This window comes from Pyrus communis, chromosome 6, assembly GCF_963583255.1.
Source record: "Pyrus communis chromosome 6, drPyrComm1.1, whole genome shotgun sequence".
Taxonomy (NCBI): Eukaryota; Viridiplantae; Streptophyta; class Magnoliopsida; order Rosales; family Rosaceae; genus Pyrus; species Pyrus communis.
In genome coordinates, this window is record NC_084808.1 from 11,085,729 (window position 1) to 11,107,472 (window position 21,744).

General features: G+C 36.9%; 2 protein-coding genes and 1 long non-coding RNA gene across 3 annotated transcripts; all 3 read right to left on the reverse strand.

Annotated features, from left to right (window-relative positions):
- Positions 1-6,629: 6,629 nt before the first annotated feature.
- Positions 6,630-7,253, reverse strand: LOC137736027 (secreted RxLR effector protein 161-like). Its single transcript, XM_068475373.1, has one exon. The coding sequence runs from the start codon at positions 7,251-7,253 to the stop codon at positions 6,630-6,632; it is 624 nt and encodes a 207-aa protein (XP_068331474.1).
- A 5,496-nt stretch (positions 7,254-12,749) lies between these two features.
- On the reverse strand, positions 12,750-14,492 carry LOC137736439 (uncharacterized). Its single transcript, XR_011068748.1, has 3 exons — positions 14,323-14,492; positions 13,459-13,635; positions 12,750-13,377 (listed from the first exon to the last, which is right to left on the reverse strand). It is a non-coding gene; the product is annotated as an uncharacterized lncRNA (long non-coding RNA).
- Positions 14,493-15,719: 1,227 nt separating this feature from the next.
- On the reverse strand, positions 15,720-19,057 carry LOC137737759 (uncharacterized). Its single transcript, XM_068477313.1, has 3 exons — positions 18,637-19,057; positions 18,053-18,150; positions 15,720-16,224 (listed from the first exon to the last, which is right to left on the reverse strand). The coding sequence occupies exons 1-3, from the start codon at positions 18,917-18,919 to the stop codon at positions 16,171-16,173; spliced, it is 435 nt and encodes a 144-aa protein (XP_068333414.1). The 5' UTR covers positions 18,920-19,057; the 3' UTR covers positions 15,720-16,170.
- Between the last annotated feature and the right edge of the window lie 2,687 nt (positions 19,058-21,744).

Below are 21,744 nucleotides of genomic sequence, written 5' to 3' on the forward strand. Positions count from 1 at the left end.
TTATGTGTTGATGTGGCACATAAATAGAGCCCACAAGATGTAAGAGTTTTTATCACAAATGGTCCTTAAAATTAACCCACACGATCAAAATGTTTCCTCAGATTGAAAATCGATTAACGTAGTCCCTGAAAATAAGTATCACAAATTAATGTGCTCATTCTGTCATAAACTATCAAAAATTTTGTTTTGTTTTGATGTGGGCCTTAATTAATTAAAAAAGTTGTCAAAACAACTTTTTGCAAAGTGAGATTATTTCAAGGCAAAGCTTGCCATTCTTCATGTCACCAAGATCACAAGGGGAGCGCCCAACAAGCTCTCCAAGATTAAGGTTGTGAGATTGTTGATTGCCCAAATGTTGACGGTGGAGTCACAAAAGTCGTCACCAAAGGTGATCTCAATCCTAGTCCAATTTGATGAAGTGTCGAAGTGTGTAAAGATGGGTTGGGATTAGAGGTAATTGCATGACCAAGTTTCTGGGTTGACAATTTTTTAATTAATTATTAAATTATTAGACCTATTGCTAATTTATTTGTTATTTAGTTTGACTTGTGGGTCCATTTATGTGCACATCAGTAACAAATTTTTTATAGAATTACAACAGAAGGACCATATTGATTTGAGACATCTATTTTAGGACTACATTGATCGATTTTCAATTTCATGGACCATCTTGATGGTGTAAGTCAATTTCAGGGACCACCATTTCTATGCCACATCAACAGATAACATAAATTTTGACAGAATTGTAACAAAATGACCACATTGATTTGCGACACCTATTTTCAAGAACTACATTGATCGATTTTCAATTTTAGAGACCATCTTGATAGTATGAGTTAATTTTAAGGACCATTTGTTATATAAATCCTTACTTTAATTGTTAATAAGACAATGTTTAGTAGAGCATTAAATTAGGATCAAATAGTTGGAATCAGTTAGAATGAGAAGGCTTGGAATCAATCTAGATGTAATGTTCAATCAGAGAACTCACTTTGTAATTTGTTCTAGAATGTCATGAATCAGTTTAAGAATTGTGTTCTAGTTTAATACATCTTGTCTGGTGCTCAAAGTTGTTCAAATCTATCCAGCAAGCAGCTAGTAGCTTAGTTGAATAAGAGGATTTACCTTTTTTATCATAGGACAAGTCTCAACAAGCCTTATCACGTGTGGCAACATTTTAACATGTACTACTGGCTCAAAAACCAGAGTCTGCTCTCCTAATAATAATTGTTAATGTGTACGAGGGAGATGCCGAATTTTGTTTGAACTTGCTTTTCCAATGTATCAACTCAATACATCCATCTAACTCGGTCTTGTCTGATAAAGTTGGCGGACTGTTTTTAAGGGGCCTCACGCGAACAATGTGTAATTTTGTTTATTAAACTAAACCTTTAGGTCGGTTTGTTTCGTTTCTTCCTATAACTCGTTTCGGTTGGCAGTCTTGTATATTTCTGTTCAATACTTACATGTTGTGTGTGTGTTTCACACACACACATATATATGTATTCAAATAATCCTTTCGGTTGGCAGTCTTGTATTTTTCTGTTCAATAATAACTTGGTATATATTTTCAAATTATCCTTTCGCTTGGCAGTCTTGTATTTTTCTGTTCAATAACAACTTGGTGTGTGTATATATATGTGTGTGTGTTTTCAAATTATCCTTTCGCTTGGCATTCTTGTATTTTTCTGTTCAATAATAACTTGGTGTGTGTATATATATGGGATAGGATCAAGAGACAAATATTTTGACAAATATTTTTACACTTTTTTTTAAAACCTTTAGATTACAGAACATCCAAGGGTTCATATTCATTCATTAAATGACATGGATACTTAAGTGGATTTTAACTAATATTAAACATAAAAATAAAATTCAAAACGCATAAAATATGGAAGGTAATTAAAAACAAAATTAAAAAGGAAGAAACCCTAATTTTAAGCATGCAAACAAGAAAGGAGGTAGAACTCCATTGATTTGAAGTATTGTAACCTACATCTCCCTCTTTGCCAATAAGGTCTGCAACCTTCATAGGATTGATATGAAATTTGATGCCTTCTACAACGAATCAAGCTATTAGTCTCTTGAATCTTCATTACATAAGCAAAATGTACAAAAATCCTAAACCGTATATTATTGTTCATATATGTAGGGTGATTGCAAAATCTTTATAGTTTTGTCGATTTAGGTCATTGATGATTTTTCTACTTTTTTTAGCTTTCCGAATCAAACAAACAACTTGATTTCATTCGTCTGCGCTTTTATTCTTTTTTTTTTATATATATATATATAGCAATTTCGTTTCGGCTGAATATTAATCCAATCCCTGGTATCACCTTTTTCTTAATCATTCCTTTTTTGTTATTTATTAGGGTTCATTTTTTATAAAATGAAAGAGGAGATTTCATCCAATCCAAGTCATTTAATGTTTAAAACTCTCCACATCACTCTAAATCTAGACCGTTAAATGTTATAAAATCTAAAGGCTACAAGGAAGTGTACAAATGTTTGTCAAAATATTAGTCCCTTGATCCTATCCCTATATATATATGTACACACACACTTATATGCCCACATGCAAATTGTGTGTGAAATTTTTTACTTTTAGTTTTAAAATTGAAGAGAAAGAAAGAGAGTGAGAGAGGATTTTTTATTTTATTTTATTTTAATTTTTTATTTATTTTTAAATTATTGGTGATTAAATCACCAGTAGGTAAGGCTTAAAAAAGACAAGCAAAATTTTGTTTTGTGAAATTATGTTACTTTCATTAACCTTTTTTATTGTGATAGAAGACAAAAATTAAGAGGAAGAATAATGTACTTTTCTTACAAAACAAAAGATGTATTCGATTTGGACACTTATTAACGTACTAAAATTTCAATTACACCCACCAGATTTTATTGTTCTCTCAATATTCTTGTAATGAATACCTTCAGCTCATTGATGAACCCTAAAATGTATATCAAAAAAGCATGAAAAAAAAGAGAAAGAGCTCCAGAACTAGTCTATATACAGAAGGATTGACTAAGTACAGCAGTAACACGCAAAGCATACGACCACAGAACATCTCGCTAATTGCAAGATTTTGTTTTTTTTTTTATCAAATAGTGTCCAAATCTTCGCATGTATGATGCATCCAACAGCTACCATTACATCTTGGATTAACCAAAACATGGAATTATTTTATCTATCAAGCGCCGATTAACAGGTCATGAACCCATTAAATAACAGTTGGTTTTGAGTAGTAGCACTATTGAGGCTCAAAAATGTCATATGAAAGCCCAACCATGTCTCGAGGTTCAATTGTCATGCGAGCCTCAAGTCAAACCCAAAAACATGCAAAGCTGCAGGATCAAGAAAGGAATATATTCACAACCATGACACACTACGATAATTGAGTCGGATATTTAATGAAGAGAGAGGCTTATTTTACCCCCATTGTAGTCCACATAGGCAAGCATTGAGAGTGAATAGACTTAGCTTACTCTCTTTCCTAGCAAACTAACCAATCCAATTAGAAAGGAACCAAATCATTGCTCTAAGGTCACGTGAAAGCCCAGCAAAACAAACATTTAATGAAGAGAGAGGCTGATTTTCCATTCCCAGCTCACGCAGAAGTCCAACGCGTGAAAGCCATGAGGCAAACTACCAGAAATAGCACCTATGGAAAGCTGACCCAAGAAGGCAGCGCCTTAGGTAGAAGGCATGATGTAGGCTTCACAGGGTGGCAACAGCTAGCCATCTTGCATCAAAATGGGGGTAGCAGAAGAACTAGGGAGAAAGGGGAAAATCAAGCCACAATTAGAGATTCCTTGAGAATGAATCATTCAACTACTAATAGGTCAAGAGCTTTAGGGGAGGGATCCATGATAACACATAGCGGCACAAAGCCTAGAAAGTATCACTCTGTAACCTTAGTATCTTTTCCATAACTCCCTTTGAGCATTCCAACCATCAGAAAATTTGTTACCATCCTAGGAAACCCAGATTATCCAACCGAGAACACCATACAACCATGCGAACTCTCTCTTTTCCATGCTAAATGGATGAACTTCTAGCTTCCACACCATGATTCTCTTCATCAAGTTATTATTTGCCCAATCATGCTATCTTCGAGTCATTGATCTAAGTGGGATATTTCCTAAGACATGCTAATTCTTTCGAGGTACTTGGTACGAAACCGAACTAAGGAAGATAAGAGGACATTCTCAAAGCCCAAGTCCACCTTGTCCTAAAAGTCCCGCAACAACCCCAAAAACTGTTCGAATCTGCCAACATAGAACGCCATTTTCCCAACAATATAGCAATATAGGATCAGTGGTGAAACTAGGAATTGTCAAGAGAATGACAGAATTTAAAAGGGTAAAAGGTCCCCAAAAAATGTAGACAACCATTCAAGGTCTAAGTCCAAAGTCTGCAAGAAAATTAACTAATATTTCATCCAACTCATGACCTTACTTTAATATGAACTATCCAGAATAGTCGAAAGATCTTTTGGACTAGCTAATGTATAAAAATCTTGACAAATTTTCTTTAGTAATTTGTTGAATTTGATGATAAAAGATGAAAAGTGATTCTGAGTTTGTAGTACTTTACAGAATATTTTTTAAAGCTCGTAAGAATTTATAATGAATTTTAAGAAATAATGGTGTATAATACATGGCTTAAAAAACATTTGCAAAGTGGCAAATTGATTGGAGAATAATTAAAAAAAAAAAACAAATCCTATATATAGTCCTTTACTAGCAAGCTAGGTGGCGCAAATTGATTGGACAATAATTAAAAAGAAAACAAATTGTGTGAAATTTAGAGGCCATATGGGGTGGGATCGTAGGAATATGGGAGAGAGAAACTCTCTTCTTTTTCCTCTCTCTTCTACATTGGAACCAAAAACTGCAGAATTGCAGTTCTCCATTCCTTCTTTATCTGGTGAAAAAAAAAAAAAAAAAATTTGATTTCCAATCGTAAAATAATCAGAGTGAAATAATAATGGGCGCACGCAGCATAGCAACGATAACAGCAGCCTTCATTCAAGTATTTTGTCGAACACCTTCCGTGCAAGTTCAGAGGGGCGAATTCCTCGCTCTTCATGGGATTTCTCACAAAAGGAGTGACGATCGCACCTCCTTCCGCCTCTGTGGCTTTGCCATGACATGTGGTCACACTTATTTTCCTTCATCCCACTCCTCCTTGTACTAAACGTCATCCTCGTCATGATGTTGTAGATTACCCCAAATTCTTCAATTTTGTAGTCAACGATACACAGAGCAATAGAACTACGAGGATTCTGGACAATTTTTAGATTGCGAAGAAAGTTGGAGCTTCACCATAAAATCAATTGGCAATATAGGGAGTAGCCTAACTACTTATAAATACATGCAAAGTCCCTTCTTTATCCGATATGGGATTGACACTCTAAACACGCCCCCTCACTTATGAGGAATTTTCAAGCTTAACACGTGAATAACACAAATCAAATATGTAATATGGTTAATAGCGGAAATAAGCAAATCACAAATACAATTAACCACTAACCTTGTGCAGCCATTACAATAGAAAATCTAGAGCTCTTCTACATTTAACACTACTGTATACAATTAACAAGCAATGGGGCTTGTTCTCTCTGTTTTGCGTAATCAGTGTGAATGCAGGGACCTCTATTATATATCCATAGTGGTGGTGTTTGATTAGGTTACTTCCCATCATGTAATCCTAATCAAATTGTATAAACAAATATCATTATCACCACAAACCAAAGTTATCATATCAGAATAGTTAAACCTATTCATACCAAGATTACTTCCAGCTTTATATTCGATCAAATACATTCCCTGATAGCTTTACAAGTCTAGTCTATCTCAATCTCTTAAGACTTCAATCCCTTAAGCACGTGATTAACTAAGTGTGCAGCTCTAATTAGATTACATTCTCCCACTAGAGCCAACACTTGTTTTCACACATGCCACCATATAAGAAATCATACTTCAATGGCCATGAGAATAGGAACATCAAAATCCCAGTAACAAGTTTCTGTCATATGCCAGCATTCACGAAGAACTAAAAGGAGTCATGTCTTTAAAACATAAACACTATCCCCTGAATCACTATCATGAAACTATCATACACATGAAACTCTAACAAGACATGAAAAATTAATACAACATGCATGCTTGAATGTTTCCGTAATGCACTTTGTATTATAGTCCACCTTTAATAAAACTAGTAAACTAGTCTTCTTCATTGTCTCACATTGAGACCTTTAAGTTGCCTTCTGTAATAACAATTAAATATAAATTGTTTTCCAAATAACACATTAAAAAATGTATTGTATCATAACTATAAACTGCAAACATGGGAAACTTCTGCAACCAATAGTTTATTACACGTTATTAGCTAAGATAAACTGTAAACTTTAATGCATGTATCAAATAACTAAGGTTGAAAACAACAACATAATGTAATCAAACCATAGAATCCCACTAGTCCACGATATCAAGGCTTTCTAGAACCCCCCCATCTTGTGTATGTGCTTCTTAAAGACCACCACTAGAATTGGCTTGGTTAATGGATCATCAATCATGGAAGATGTTTCCATGTAATCTATTTTAACCAAGCCCTCTACCACCTTCTAACGAGTAACAAGGAACTTAATATCCAAATTTCTGGTAGCATTGGACCTTTTGTTATTCTTGGTAAAGAATATGGCTGCATTGTTGTCACAATAAAGTTGTATTGGCCTTGAGATCGAGTCAACTATTCTGAGACCTGTGATAAAATTCTTCAACCAGACTCCTTGATTAATTGCTTCATAACATGACAAGTACTCAGCCACCATTGTTGACGGTGCCACTATATCTTGTTTAACACTCCTCCAAGAGATAGCTCCACCACCCATCATGAACACATAACCAGAAGTTGACTTCAAATCATCGGGACAACCTGCAAAATCTGCGTCACTATATCCTTCTAGAACCAGTTGATCATCAATTCTTTTGTAGACTAACATGTGTGATTTAGTCCTCTGAAGGTATCTCAATACTATCTTACCTGCATTCCAATGTGCCTCACCAGCGTTGGACTGAAACCTCCCCAAAACACTAATTGTAAAAGCAAGATCAGGTCTTGTACAACCTTGTGCATACATTAGGCTCCCAACTAGTGATGCATATGGCTTGTCTTGCATGGCTTCTTTCTCTAAGTTATTTGTAGGACACTGTTCATTACTCAATTTGTCTCCCTTGGATATCGGCATTTCTGTAGTTCCACACATTGACATATTAAATCTCTTCAACACTTTTTCTATATATCCCTTCTGCGACAACCCTAGTAACCCTCTCTTCCTCTCCCTTTAATCTCGATACCCAAAACATATGCAGCCTCACCCAAATCCTTCATTTCAAAATGGTTTTGCATGAAAGACTTGGTGTCATCTAAGAGACTCATACTGTTCGTGGCCAATAAAATGTCATCTACGTAGAGCACCAAAATAATAAAGTCGCTCCACTAATTTTCAAGTAAATGCATGCATCAAAGGAATTCTCAACAAAACCATGCTCCCTTATAACTCAATGGAATTTTAAGTACCACTGCCTCGACACTTGCTTTGATCCATAAATAGATTTTTTCAATTTATAAACTAAGTGTTCTTTCCCTTCCTCCATAAAACCCTCTGGCCGAGCCATGTATATGTCTTCTTCTAAATCACCATTCAAGAAGGCTATTTTTACATCCATTTAATGTAAAAGCAAGTCAAAATGCACCACCATTGCCATAATAACTCTGAATGCATCCTTCGTTGATACCAGACTAAACGTGTCTTTATAATCAACCCCTTCTCTTTGAGTAAATCCCTTTGCAACTAGACTCGCTTTATGCCTTTTGATGCTTCCTTTCGAATCTCTTTTTGTCTTAAGCACCCACTTACAACCTATCGGTTTGATGCCCTTAAATGGTTCTACTAATTCCCAAATATTGTTGCTTTCCATGGAACTCAATTAATTTTTCATTGCCTCAATCCACTTGTTGGAGTTGCCACTAGTCATGGCTTCCTTGAATGAAATAGGGTCTTCGAATTCTGACAAGTGTGATTCACTTTCAGCAAAATAAACAAAATCTTTTAGAGTGTTAGACTTTCTTACCCTAGTTGATTTTCTCAATGGAACAATAGGTTGTTGCATTAATGTTTATGCTTGTTGTATGATTGGTTGTGCATGCTGCATGATTGGTTGTGCTTCATTAGTGACATCTGCATGCACTTCAATCTCATTTTGAACCTCTCCATTTTCACCTTCTTCATAATTATTGTGTAGCTGATCTTCATGGTTGTCATCAACATCAATATTAGTCATTTGCCCAGGAATATCAACCATGGTAGTCACTTTATTATAATCTTCAATCTCTGCCCCATTCTCGATAACCGCATCTTCACCTTCCTCGAACACGAACTTGTTTGGTTTGCAAGAAAAGTCATCATTACCTTGAGTGTGTTCCAAGAAGATTGCCCTTGCAGTCTCAACGATTTTCATGCTGTAATTAGGGCAATAAAATCTATAGCCCTTGGATCTGTCTGCATAACCCACGAAGTAACAGCTGATGGTCTTGGAATCTAATTTCTTACCATTAGGATTGTAGACCTTTGCCTCTACGTGGCAACCCCAGACATGAATGTGTTTCAAACTAGGATTTCTCCTAGCCCATCACTCGAAAGGAGACCCTTCCACAGCTTTGCTAGGAACCCCATTAAGAATGTAACTCGCTGTCTTCAGGGCCTCTCCCCACAAAAAATCTGGGAGTTTTACCTTGCTTATCATGCTTCGAACCATGTGAAGAAGTGTTCTATTTCTTCTTTCTGCCACCCCATTTTGCTCGGGAGTTCCTGGAGTGGTATATTGAACAACAATACCATGATTTTGCAAGAAAGAAGCAAAAGGACCTGGATGTCTACCTGTTTGATCATACTTTCCATAGTACTCACCTCCCCTATCAGACCTTACAACCTTAATTTTTCTTTCCAATTGGTTTTCAACTTCCTTTTTGTAAATTTCAAAAACTTCTTGGGCTTTAGATTTTTCAGAAATTAAATAAACATAACAAAATCTTAAAAATCATCAATGAAGGTGATAAAATATTTATTTCCTTCAATAGTTTGTGTGGGAAAAGGACCACAAATGTCCGTATGAATGAGTTCCAAAAGTTGTTTGCTTCGTGTGGAACCTTCCTTCCTAAACTTAGTTAATTTTCCTTTGATGCACTCCACACAAAAATCAAAATCATTAAAATTTTATGGAGGCAAGATTTCATCTTTCACTAAGAGTTTCATCCTTGGTTTTGAAATATGATAAAGCCTTTTATGCCGTAAGTTTAACGACTGAAGTGACTTTGTTTCTTTGCTCTCCGTATTAAAGATAACTTGATTATTCTTAAGTGAAAACTAAAACATGCCATCAACCAAAAATCCGGTACCAATATGGGAAGAAATATAAAAAAAAATATTGAAGCCAATCTTATTCATAGTAAAATAAAACCCTAACAAAACTAATCTTCAAACTGAAACAAGTTTCCCTCTCATTGAAGGTACATAAACGACATTTTCCAAATCTAATTGAAAACCAAAATCCAAATTAAGCCTAACTGTGCCTAGAGCCTTGACTTCAACCCTTCTCCCATTGCCAACGGATACCTTGACATCATCTTTATTTGGAATTCTCTTTGTTATGAAGTCCTGCAATGAGTTCGTAACATGAACAGAAGAGCCAGAGTCAAGCCACCAAGCACTACTAGGTATATCAATCAAATTACTTTCAAAACAAGCAAAAACCTTTTTACCTTTTTTAGCTTCTTGTTTAGCAAGCCATGCTTTATATTTAGGACAACTCCTCTTCATATGGCCGGCCTTTTTACAAAAGTAACATTTGACAACTCCTCTTCATCCTTTTGGAGAGAAGGATGCTCAACCAAATGAAAGCCCAAATTTAAAACAGCAACTGAATGAGAATCTAACGTTATAAAATCTAATTTAAAAAGTCTCTCACACATTTACATAAAACATGTGAAGGTGTTGACCCTAAAAATTACAAAGCCTACGTGGCGCGCAGGCCGAGTAATTAATAAGCTAACTACGTCCTTCGGTCGAATGCGGGGCGTGCCAACTCGTCGGCCGAGCTCGGCCGAGGAGTAAAATTTGTTGATGTTGCGTTGAGCGCGTCGGTGACTTCTTTATCTTGCGATTGCGGCCGAGGAAGGAACAAATCTCGGCCTTTGGATTCTCGAGCCTGAAGACAAGGCTGCTAGTTCTACGAAGTTTAATATCAAATTCGGCTTTTATGGTGCCGAATGTAGTAACCTGGTAACACCTCACTTCGCCGAGAAGGCTAATGAGATGACCTCTGCCAATAAGGATTTGAAAATCCTTCTTGACCGAGACTTGGATAGATAACCAGTCGGCCTCGACGCAGTGCTGTTTATCCAAACTGAAGGTGCTTCGGGAACGGCTGATTCTACGGCAACAGTGCTGTTTATCCAAACTGAAGATGTTCGCCGGTTGCCTTCACAGTGCTGTTTATCCAAACTGAAGATGTGTCGGCGGAAAAAGAAAATAAAAAATCTCAAGATGTTTGAGAGGTTTTGCGCAGGGCAGTTGGGTGTTGAATTGGAGGTCCTCTGAATGGTGTTCGCAGCCTTGTATTTATAGAAGCAGATGTGTGGTGTGGCTTCACTTGTGTAGAAATTGATTTTAATTCAAACTCATCAGCTAGAGTCTAGGTCAAAGACTTCTCAAGGTAAGCAACAACCTATCTTTTAGATATCAAACTTATCTCAACCACTTTATCATCCAACGGTCTAGAACTTTACTCATCTAACGGCCTTGATTGTATGGGCCGATAGCGTAAATTTAGGTCCAAACAGAAGGACAATCAATTTAGAGTTTCAAAATATAAAATACTAAAATGTCCATAAAAGTATTGGGAAACAAAGTTGGCATCTCACCTTCCACAATAGGTCGACAAATCCTTTGATTACGCCTTAGCTTCTTGTTTACCTGAAAACACAAATTCAATGTTCAGAATATCATAATTTCATGAAATGGTTCACCTTTGAATCAAGAAGAACTCCTTTGTTTTATGTATGGTATTGATAACCAACTCATAATATTGGATCTCAATTTATTTCAAACTTTTATGCATTTTTTACTATTCTAGGATCCATTTAGGCAATCTCTTGGACCATTAGTTTGCTCCCTTTGACTAAAGTAAAAAACAGCACATCCGCTTGCTGCTTAGTGACTTGATAAGTCAGTCACAAAGATAACATGTAGAATGCAAATATGGATCAGGAAAAACCAACAGCTATAGAATTGATTATATAGAAGAAGAATACATACTTATTGTGAGGTTATCCCAGCTATCCACTATGACCTAGTATATATAGCAAGTAAAAACTACAGCAGCAAAGATCTCACGTATACAAATCTTACATAAACTTTGTTTTTGTACAGTGTCTACTCCCTTCAATGACAGCTTGTTTCTTATCCAGAAAAATAAAATGAGCAGGTTAATGATACTCACATTTGCAAAATGATAATCCTATGGTCTAAAGTTAACTGAGCTTTTTAGTGTAAAATCCCTAATTTCCAAGTTTCTAAAAAAGGCTAGGCGCTAGTCGAGCGGCGGGCTAACGCCTAACACCAGGCGGCTAGGCGGGCTCTAGGCGGATTTAGGTAAGTTTGTTATATATCTTGTAAATAAGTGCATATTGACACTTACAAAAAATTTTACTTGTATGAAATCCATAAACAAGATAATCAAGGTTCTAAAAAATGTTAGGAGCTAGTCGAGCAACAGACTGGGGTCTAGCACCTAGGCGGAAGCCTAGACGGATTTAATTAAATTTTACTATATATTATATAAATAAACATCAAATAATACTTATATTATTTTTTGCAAGGAAATAACACAATATTTATATCATGTGAGAGTTTAATTTAAAGTGAATATGGTGGAGTCTTAAAATAGAAAATAGAATAAAGAAGGAAAATAAAAGTTACAAAGGATAAATAAACAATCTTTAAAAATGATAAATGGATAAATAAACGACAAAAAGAAAGTTGAGGTCATGAAGGAAAAAATACGGGAAAATGGGTAATCAAATGACAAAAGAAAGGTGGGTTTAGAAAGATTAGAAGAAGAATAAAATGGTGGGGTCTAGATTCTGTACAGTCAGTTTAGAAAACCAATGTATACTAACGAAAAGTAGCAAAATTAATCGACATCTTTTGCAAACGACCCCGTTTAGGTAAAGGGAAACTTCAAGAAGGCGGTTTCGTCTTCAGTGAGTTGTTGCAGCTCTGCACCTCTTTTTTTTTTTTTTTTTTTTTTTTTTTTGCAGATTTCGGTTTCCACATAAATCCGTTTAGCCCCGCACAACTCCACCTAGCCTCGTCTAGCATCGCCTAATCCCGCCTAACTCCGTTCAGCTGCCGTCTAATTAGCTATCGGTTTTTTGGTTCAATTATAGGCAAATCACGTTAGTTGATAGACAACTAGTGCCTACGCGCCGCCTAGGCCACTTCTTAGAACACTGCTAATTTCGTTGCATTTCTATTGGTCACAGTTCGTGACTTGGTAAACTTAATATATCCTTAGACATTTTGAGAACTTGACAGCTTAAATTTTCTTTAGTCACAGATGTGCTCATAAAAGCAAATTACAGTGACCCAATATACACTAAAAACTTGGAAAATAGACTCAATTAGTCAACGAACAGGTGCCTCACCTTTCATGTTAAAGACCAAAGAGAGAAAACCAAGTCGAACTCTTCAAAATTCGTTGGCACACATGCATCATCGGCTCAATTGAATGTATAATGCATACTTAGATACAACCATTCAAACAATTGTTATAGATTGACATAAGCCTCCAAACTTCAAAAAAATTGAAACCTTAAAAAAGTAAAACCTTTTTTCCTTCATATTTGTACTATTTCGATTATTTTATCTCTCTATCACTTGATTCATTATTTCTAAAGGAAGTTCTAATCACTACCAAAACAGCTTAATAACAGTTGATTATATCTAAAAAAAAAAAATAGGGAAAACATGAAATACTAACTGTACTCAAAATCCCAATTGCGTAACACATGGTTCTAATCTAATCCCTGATTCTAAAATTTAGAATTCGACACAAAAAAATCAAAATTGGAATGATTAGCATGGAAATGAGAGAGGGAGAAGTGTGAGGGAATCTACACATGAGGGCTTTGGATCCGAGTCCGGAGCTGGAAGTGGCAGAGGTTGCGAAATTAATAGTATGGAGGAGGCGGGAAGGATTTTCCTCTGTGCTGCCTCATGGCCTTCCCCGTCGCTGGACTTGCTCTGGTTCCTTGCAAAAGCAATGAAAATTAAATAAGAAACTCGCCGGAAACTCGGAAAACCTCGTCGAAAAAACTGGACAGCAACTTACCTCGGATTCACCTTTAACCCGTAACAAATCTTTTCACATTATTCTCTATTGCCACTCGTACTTCACTCAGTACTAATCGATATAGCTGAAAGTCTGAATCATGAAGAATGAGAAGTTGAAGTATACCAAGTGATAAAATTGTCAACAATGAAGAATGGGACATTGACCATGGAGACACTGCAAGAAGCAAAAGTGAGCAAATTAAATAAATACCAGCATCGACCTTTAGAAAAAAGTAAGACCAGCAACTATAAATGAAGAAGGTCCAATCAACAAAAAAAAGCGTATTATAGGAACATGGATCTCATAACTGAAAGACACTTTCTCACCAAACAATGGAAAATAATTGGAGGTGCAATTCAATAAAAAATAAAAAATAAAAAAAAAAGAAGCTAGCACTTGCTTATTGCCTTCCAAAGAAGCTAATGAGTCTATCTGGTTGAAGAAGTTTTTAGCATTGCCAGTAAAAACAACAAAAATCACATCAAATTTCACATTAATCAACTCAATAGCAGCGTACCTTAACCGCTAAATGACGAAACACTGGTTCCTCAAACGAATCGTAAAGATCACAAACACAAATCATGAATTAGAGTTCAAATACGCATCTCCCAATTTGAAACCCTAATGTAATTCCCCAATTGTCAAAATTATTCGAAAAAGAAAGAAAATCTCCAAAACATTAAACCCAAAAACCCACTACTGTAAAAACCCCAAAATCCCGAGATTTATAGCCAAAAAAGAAAGAAAATTTCCTAAAAATAAACCCTAAAAACCAAAAACCCACAAATATGCCCTCCTGAAGAACCATCCGAGATTCAAATCAGAGAAATCGCACAGAAGGGATTGAAGATTGTGTCATACCGACTTGGAAGATGCAATCTTTAGGGTTCTGGCTGCTAGGGTTGAGATGTCAAACCTTCGACTAAGAAAATGACATTGGACAGCGTAGGATGCATATTGCTCCTGCAAAAAAGCAATGAGACTGAGATTAAGAATTCAAAGTGCAAACAAACATATACAATAAAACTAACTTAAATTGTGACGGTATAATGGAATTAATCTGTGAAAGTGCACCAAACAAAGGGTGAGTCTTAGAACATCAATTTTCACTTTGTCCCCTACATTTGATCAAAGATAAACGCATAAATTTCCAAACAAAGCAAAGAAATTGAAATTTTGTCATCAAAACTAACAAACAAATCATATGAAGACATCTTTGCTTGATGTGTGGCAATGCTCTAACCCACTCTGGAATCGAATAGAGGTTGATAACGGACAAAAAGAAATACAAAGTAGGAAATATAATCAATATCATAAGTCAAAAGACTCAAAACTTGCTGCAAAGGGTGAGTGGTCAACCATGTGACTTTTTGCCTCTTAACCTCGGCCTGCATGGACAAACAACGGAAGAATTCATACCCAAATAACACAATAACATAAAATGCACAGTTGAAGATTTGATAAGCAGTGTACAGTACATAACCAAACCTGATAATATATGCCCTTAACAGATACAAAAGACTTTACGCAATTTATGAGTCCGAGATATGTACGCTTGCCATTCGTGACTCAATCTGGTACGAAAGCAACACCAATATTAAGGGAAGATTCCACAAAACGATTTACTCCTAGAAGTAACTAAGCATCATTTCATACTTTACAACTCCTTTTATTTAGAAAAATACAAATATCTACCTTTGACAGTTATGAATGCCTATCTCTATCTCTCTCACTCTTCCTTCCTCCCTCCCCCTTGCCTTTCCACAATTATCAACACGCGGCAGAAATAGACGGTGGCAGCTTCGTAAATAAAGTGAAATTCACTCCAAATCACTGTTCATGTGAACAGTGCAATTCCCTTCCTCCTTTAGACTATAGTAATTGTGTTATGCGAGTTTCCGGAAGCACACGAATTGTTGTAAAAGGATTCTTGGGAAGGGGGCACGACCATTAGAGCTAAGGTTGATACCATGGAAAAAAAAAAAAAAGTACTGCAACTGAGATACAACCATTCCATGCGTAATATTTGATAATTTGACGACCAAGTATTTTTATTTGGTCTAGTGATTTTTCTCTTTCCGATGTATGGAGAGGTCCCCAGACTAAAGTGATACTTCGGAATAATTTATCACCTTCACCACTCGATCATGCACTAAGTTACCTCATCCACCTTGCATGGGAGTGAGTTCAATCGATGTGAGTGGTTAATCTAACATCTAACCCAGCTCTTATGTGACTGACGTTTAGAAGTGAATCAGTGATGACAAACAACAAATAGATCACAATAAAAGCATCTCCTACAATCGCAAGCCACAAATTATGGCTTTCACGAAAAATACAAATACACCAATAAGCCGAAAGTACAGAACCCACAAGTACAACAGCAACAACAATCAGCTGGCAGCTTAAAGGAGTACATACAGAAAAGTTTGGTTGAAACTATGGACTCAGATGGCTTATAAATTGTTAGACAACCAAATTCAGCTGTTGCAGCAGGCAGAGGATTGCATTAACCGGAAACCCAGAAGTTGGTTGGATTCTACAGATTCAGATGCACTTCTACTCCATATATATGTATATATAGTATACTCAAAAGATGTCTGCACGAGCTCTCTCTTGCAATTAATTCTGCAAACCAACGTAAATTCCCAGTTGAAACAAAAAGGGGTATTTAAACATCATGTTATCTTTACCCGTCCAGAAACCATGTTACACGCTCTGCATTTTGCTAGATATCTCTTTTGGTTTTGCATCGTCCTTTTCCTGCAATCAAGTAAAAGCATCAAGTAGTTGGTTACAGATAACAGCAACAAAGGTCATTTGTAATCAAGTAAGCTAAATGGTACCGCTGTACTCAAGTTAGCAAAAACATACCCAAAAATGAAAAACATATGCACAAAATCCTTGGAGATAAGGAAACCAACTTAAGAGTTAGACATGCTTATTTCCAAACAAGTTGGGGGTTCAAGGGGTTATGGTTGTTAGAATAGGCACCCTTACATTGACAACCTGCCCCAGTAAGTTTTCTGGGGGTTATACCGAGGATACGGATTTCAATCAAGGACAAGTATCTGTTATGGTTTCCACGTCACTTCAGCGGTAGGCAACGGCAAACACGGGTTTCCATGTCACCTCAGGATTTATATCAGAATAAGTTGGGAAACAATGCCAAAGATGATGCAGAAATAATAATAATGTAACACAAGTTCATAAGAACAATCTTAAGGATCAGCTGCTATAAGGCTGAATGTCTTACTCACACAAGTTTAGCACTCATTGGTCATAATTTCAATACTTGTATTACATCTCAGACATGTTCTGACATCATAAAACAAAATGGGGACGTGGAGGTTGTTCTTGTAAAATATTTTACAATTGAGTATTAATTTTCCCTTATGACATCGAAAGTATGAGGAACTGATACTACATTATAATGGATCTTTGATATTCTATATCATAAATTTGAATCATTTTAATAGAACAGGCTAGCCTTAAGTTGGATTCTCTTGGACCAACAAGTAAGTATATCCTAATTTTATGTCCTTTCTTTCATCGTTCTACCAATATTCCTTCACCCTTGTAGTATTATGTGGATCAAATTACAGTGACTATTGCGGAATTTTGATCACCATATTTCAAAAGGAATTGTAAGTTGCAGTAAGTCGACATGCATACTCTCCCAGTTGTAAATTTCTAACAAAAAATTAAAGGACATTCTGAAAAAACAAAATAACAACCTTTTTCTAACCAGAGGACTTAAAACCCTTGATTTTCATGGCACTGGTCTTCGTCACTGTTCTAAGAATCCCAGCCTATTGCCGTTTAGGCCCTGCCTAGGCGACTGGCCACCACCCGATTATTCCCTAGGCGTTTGAAAATTAAGAAAGGATGCCTAGACCTGCCTAGCGCCCGCCCAGTACACCTAGACGCCTCCTAGGTCGTAAATCTCACTTAGATAGAAAATAGATAACTTTCATTTTGCATTCTATTTTTTCAATAAATTGTAAGAAACTTGTTGAATACTTGAAAGATCACTCATTATATGCCTGTTCCCATGTTTTCAATATGTCCTAATACTTGATAATCTACATGTCATTCAATTTTGCAATTTATGTATCCCAATCCAATTATGTATTTATTTTCAGTATAAGTAGACATTTAATTATATGTTATATAATAAATTTAATTAAAATATTTAAAAATAAATAAAAAAACCACCCAGGCCCCCGTCTAGGCACTAGGCTCTGCCTGTCACCCAACTAGCGCCTAACGTCTTTTAGAACCTTTGTCCTAGGAAGGCATTTATAAATGCAAAACCGGAACATTAACGAAGAACTTAAACAATAGATTCAATACAAGACAACATATAGATAAATATTGGTTGTATGAGCGTGCGTAATGAAACAAAGACAAGAAAAATAATCCAATGATTGAACTCAGTTGCTTATATCAGCATCAATCAACATCTGCACACTTCAATCTATTAAATGCTCAATCCAACAACAAATCAATCTAAGCCACTAACCAGTACAACATAAAAACGCAACGAAAAGTAAACAAGTATTATGAATGCAAGCAAACAAATGGTTACCACTCCCTTGCTCTGGTAATAATCATCTAGCGCCCACTGATATTTTGACTGATTTAATCCAAACCAGCGTGCCAAATGGTCGTCCAAACTTGAATGAGCTGCAACATAACCAAAGAGCCACCCTTAGCTGTAGTTCACTAGGGAAGAACATATCAGTATAAGTATTCACCAAAACTCTGCCTAAAAGACTTCACAAGATGCAGGATTGGCGAAACTACAAAACAAAATTCAGCTTGCTGAACATTTGTTTTAAGTTTCTGCAAACCAGACACTGTATAATCTCCTATCTAGTTTCTCAGAAACCTAGCAGGGGCTGTAAAATCACCAATGGTCCCTGCGTACTTTCGGCAAGTAAAAAGAAAACAATAAAAACATCAATCCAATGGAAATTTCATCTTCCTAACAAATAAAATTATTTACAAAATTACTTACTCAACAATTCACAATAAAATCTGGTTGGCTTTCTTTCATTAATTTCATGCCAAAATCCCAAATTATCCTTCCTTTTCCTCCACTCCCCCACCCACAACCACAGAACAACCAAAACCCACACAAAAACATAGTAAAACAAAGACACGCATTACCCTTCTGCACTTTGGTGACCGCATTCTTAAAAATCCCCAACACCGAGCCATCGGACAAGGAATCCGAAGATACGGCAATGGGCTTCACCAATTGCTGAGGCGGCGGCTGGACCGGGGGCGGGGCCACCTTCCTGGGGGACTCAAAGACCGGCGCGGCCACCTTCAGGGGAGATTCAAAAACCGGTTCGGGCGGTTTAGGGGTGGAGGGCGGCGTCATAAAGACAGTGTAGGGCCCAATCTTGCCGATCATTGGAGGGGGAGTGGAGTCCCTGTTGATGGCCATCTGGCTTGTGTTTGGTTTGGAGGAAGATGGGAGAGAAAGTCAGGGAAAATCGGGGAAAGTGAGGGATCTTCGTGAGTTTTGAGTGAGAAGGGGAGTGGAGCTGCTTTAAGTTAGAGAGACCGAGTGAAAGTAGTGAGTTGGTGGATAGGAGGGAGGAGGGGTAGTGTCGACTGCACGCAACCCCAAGTGGTCATACCTTTTGTCTTTTGTGAGTATATTTTTAGAAAAGCTAATAAAAAACAATTCGAAGATTTTGAATTTTAATGATAAAGATAAAATGAAAAGTAAAGTGAATAATACCATAATTGACTTTTTAGTGTAAAAATATGATTTTTCGTTAAAATTTTCTATATTTTTATGTGTTATTATTTTGAAATAATTGTAATTTTCCTAGTTGGCAGATGTGGGATGGACTAGTGGGAGTGTACCTATTTGTACCCGTATAACTCGGAGTTTGCTTCCACTTGACAGGCAGCCTTTAGCGTTTGGCAGTGACGTACATGAGTACATCTCTATCTGCTCATACGACTTTGGTTCCTCCAAATAGCCCAAGCCTATCAAAATTCCCTTGTCATCGTCACGGCCATTGTCTAGCTTTGGAGAGTGCTTGTTTGCGGCGCTGCACTTCATGGGGTTTTAGGAGCAACCTCTGCTCTTTCTTTCTCCCTTTTGAGATTGAGTTCCAAGTTCTGGGTTGTAAAATTTAAATTCCGCTAAGTTTCTATGCTGTTTTTTATTTCGTCAACTTCGATTCAATCGTGCTAGGTTGTTATAGCTAGGGTTATTTTCGTAGAAATTGAGATTTTATATAAATATTGGCGAAACTCGTATTGGATTGTGATAAATAAAGTTATGTATGTGTGTTGACCCTACCCTAAAAATTACAAAACCTACGTGGCGCGCAGGCCGAGTAACTAATAAGCTAACTACATCCTTCGGTCAAATGCGGGGCGTGCCAACTCGTCGGCCGAGCCTGGCCGAGGAGTAAAATTTGTTGATGTAGCTTTGAGCGCGTTGCTGACTTCTTTAACTTGCGATTGCGACCGAGGAAGGAACACTCTCGGTCTCTGGGTTCTACAGCCTGAAGACAAGGCTGCTAATTCTGCGGAGTTCACAAATCGTCCGAGCCCGATTCGGTCACTGTGATTATATTCGTGAGAGTATAAGCACGTCGAATCGAGACCAAGGTGTATGGGCACAGGTACTCGAACGTGATATATGTCTTGATGGTAAACGTAGTTCGGCCGTCGGAATGCCGAACCCTGAAACTCACTTGTGAGTATCCAATCATAAAACCACTCGGCAACCAGTACGCCGAGCAATGTAATTCGTAACACCTAACTATGCCGAGAAAGCTTAGCAAGGTGACCTCTGCCAACAAAGGTTCGAAAACCTTTCTCGACCGAGACTTGGATAGATAATCGGTCGACCTCGACGCAGTGCTGTTTATCCAAACTGAAGATGCTTCTTGGTCGGCTGATTCTGCGGCAGCAGTGCTGTTTATCCAAACTGAAGGTGCTCGCCGGGCGCTTCCACAGTGCTGTTTATCCAAACTGAAAGTGTGTCGGCAGGAAAAGAAAAGGAAAAAATCTCAAGATGTTGAGAGGTTTTGCGCAAGGCAATTGTATGCTGATTCGAAGGTCCTTTGAATGGTGTTCGCAGCCTTGTATTTATAGAAGCAGATGTGTGGTGCGGGTTCACTTGTGTAGAATTTGATTTTAATTCAAACTCACCAGCTAGAGTCTAGGCCAAAGACTTCTCAAGATAAGCAACAACCTATCTTTTAGATGTCATCATTATCTCCTCATTTTTAGAAATAATTTTCTTAATAATTCGCCAGATAACATTGTGATTATTAAAATCATAATATTATCTAGACAAATTATTAATCAATTATCTCAACCTTCTTCCAATCCAATGGCTCAAAATTTTACTCATTCTACGGTCTCAATTGCTCAGGCCGATAGTGTGAAATCGGGTTCAAACAATGTGTAACTTTGAAGCAACAAGTTATTGATTTGGATTTCGATGGAGGATAACAGATAAGTAAACGAAAATATAGAAGAAACTGATGATGTACACAAGATGAAATTGGTGCAAGGAGGGCTGAATTTGTGATGCTAAATGTAGAAGATCGATCAGTTGAAACTCAAAGTGAATATGGAGTTTGATTCGTTGTTTAACAATAGTTATGCAAATCGCAGATGGATCCGGGAATATAGTAGTAAAAATGGCAATGGTGGTGAGGGCTTGGTAAGGAAGGAATTTGTTAGTTGCAAACCACGTTCAAGAAGGTGGATGCTTATCCAAACCCAATCGAAAAGGTAAGAGGCCAGACACTAGGATTGACTGCAAGGCAAAAGTTGTGTTGTCGAAGCCAAATGATCATGATTAGTTTGTTGTAACAGTTTTCAAAGAGCGACATAACCACTGTATGGCAAGCGCCTCACACTTATTTAAATCTCATCTTCGAGTTTATAAAGCAAAAAAGGGGATGATTGAACAATGTGTATAAGGCAAAGAAGGTGATGATTGCAAAAATGTACGGAGATCAATATTTCCATAAGTAAACAAGTGGATTTATCGGAGGTACAAAGTGGACAAAGTGGAGGAATCGAAGATATTGGTTGCATCCCTAAGGATATGTTTCATGCCGAGAAGGACTTGCAAGTACTAATTGCCCACTGTCTCGCTAATAAGAACTTAATGGATCTACACCATGTGAGGTTGAGATTGAAGAAACAATGGGGTTGAGTAAGGACGAATAGATAGTTTAATTGTTTTTGGCTAGGATTAACTAATATGTTAATTAATCAAATGAATAA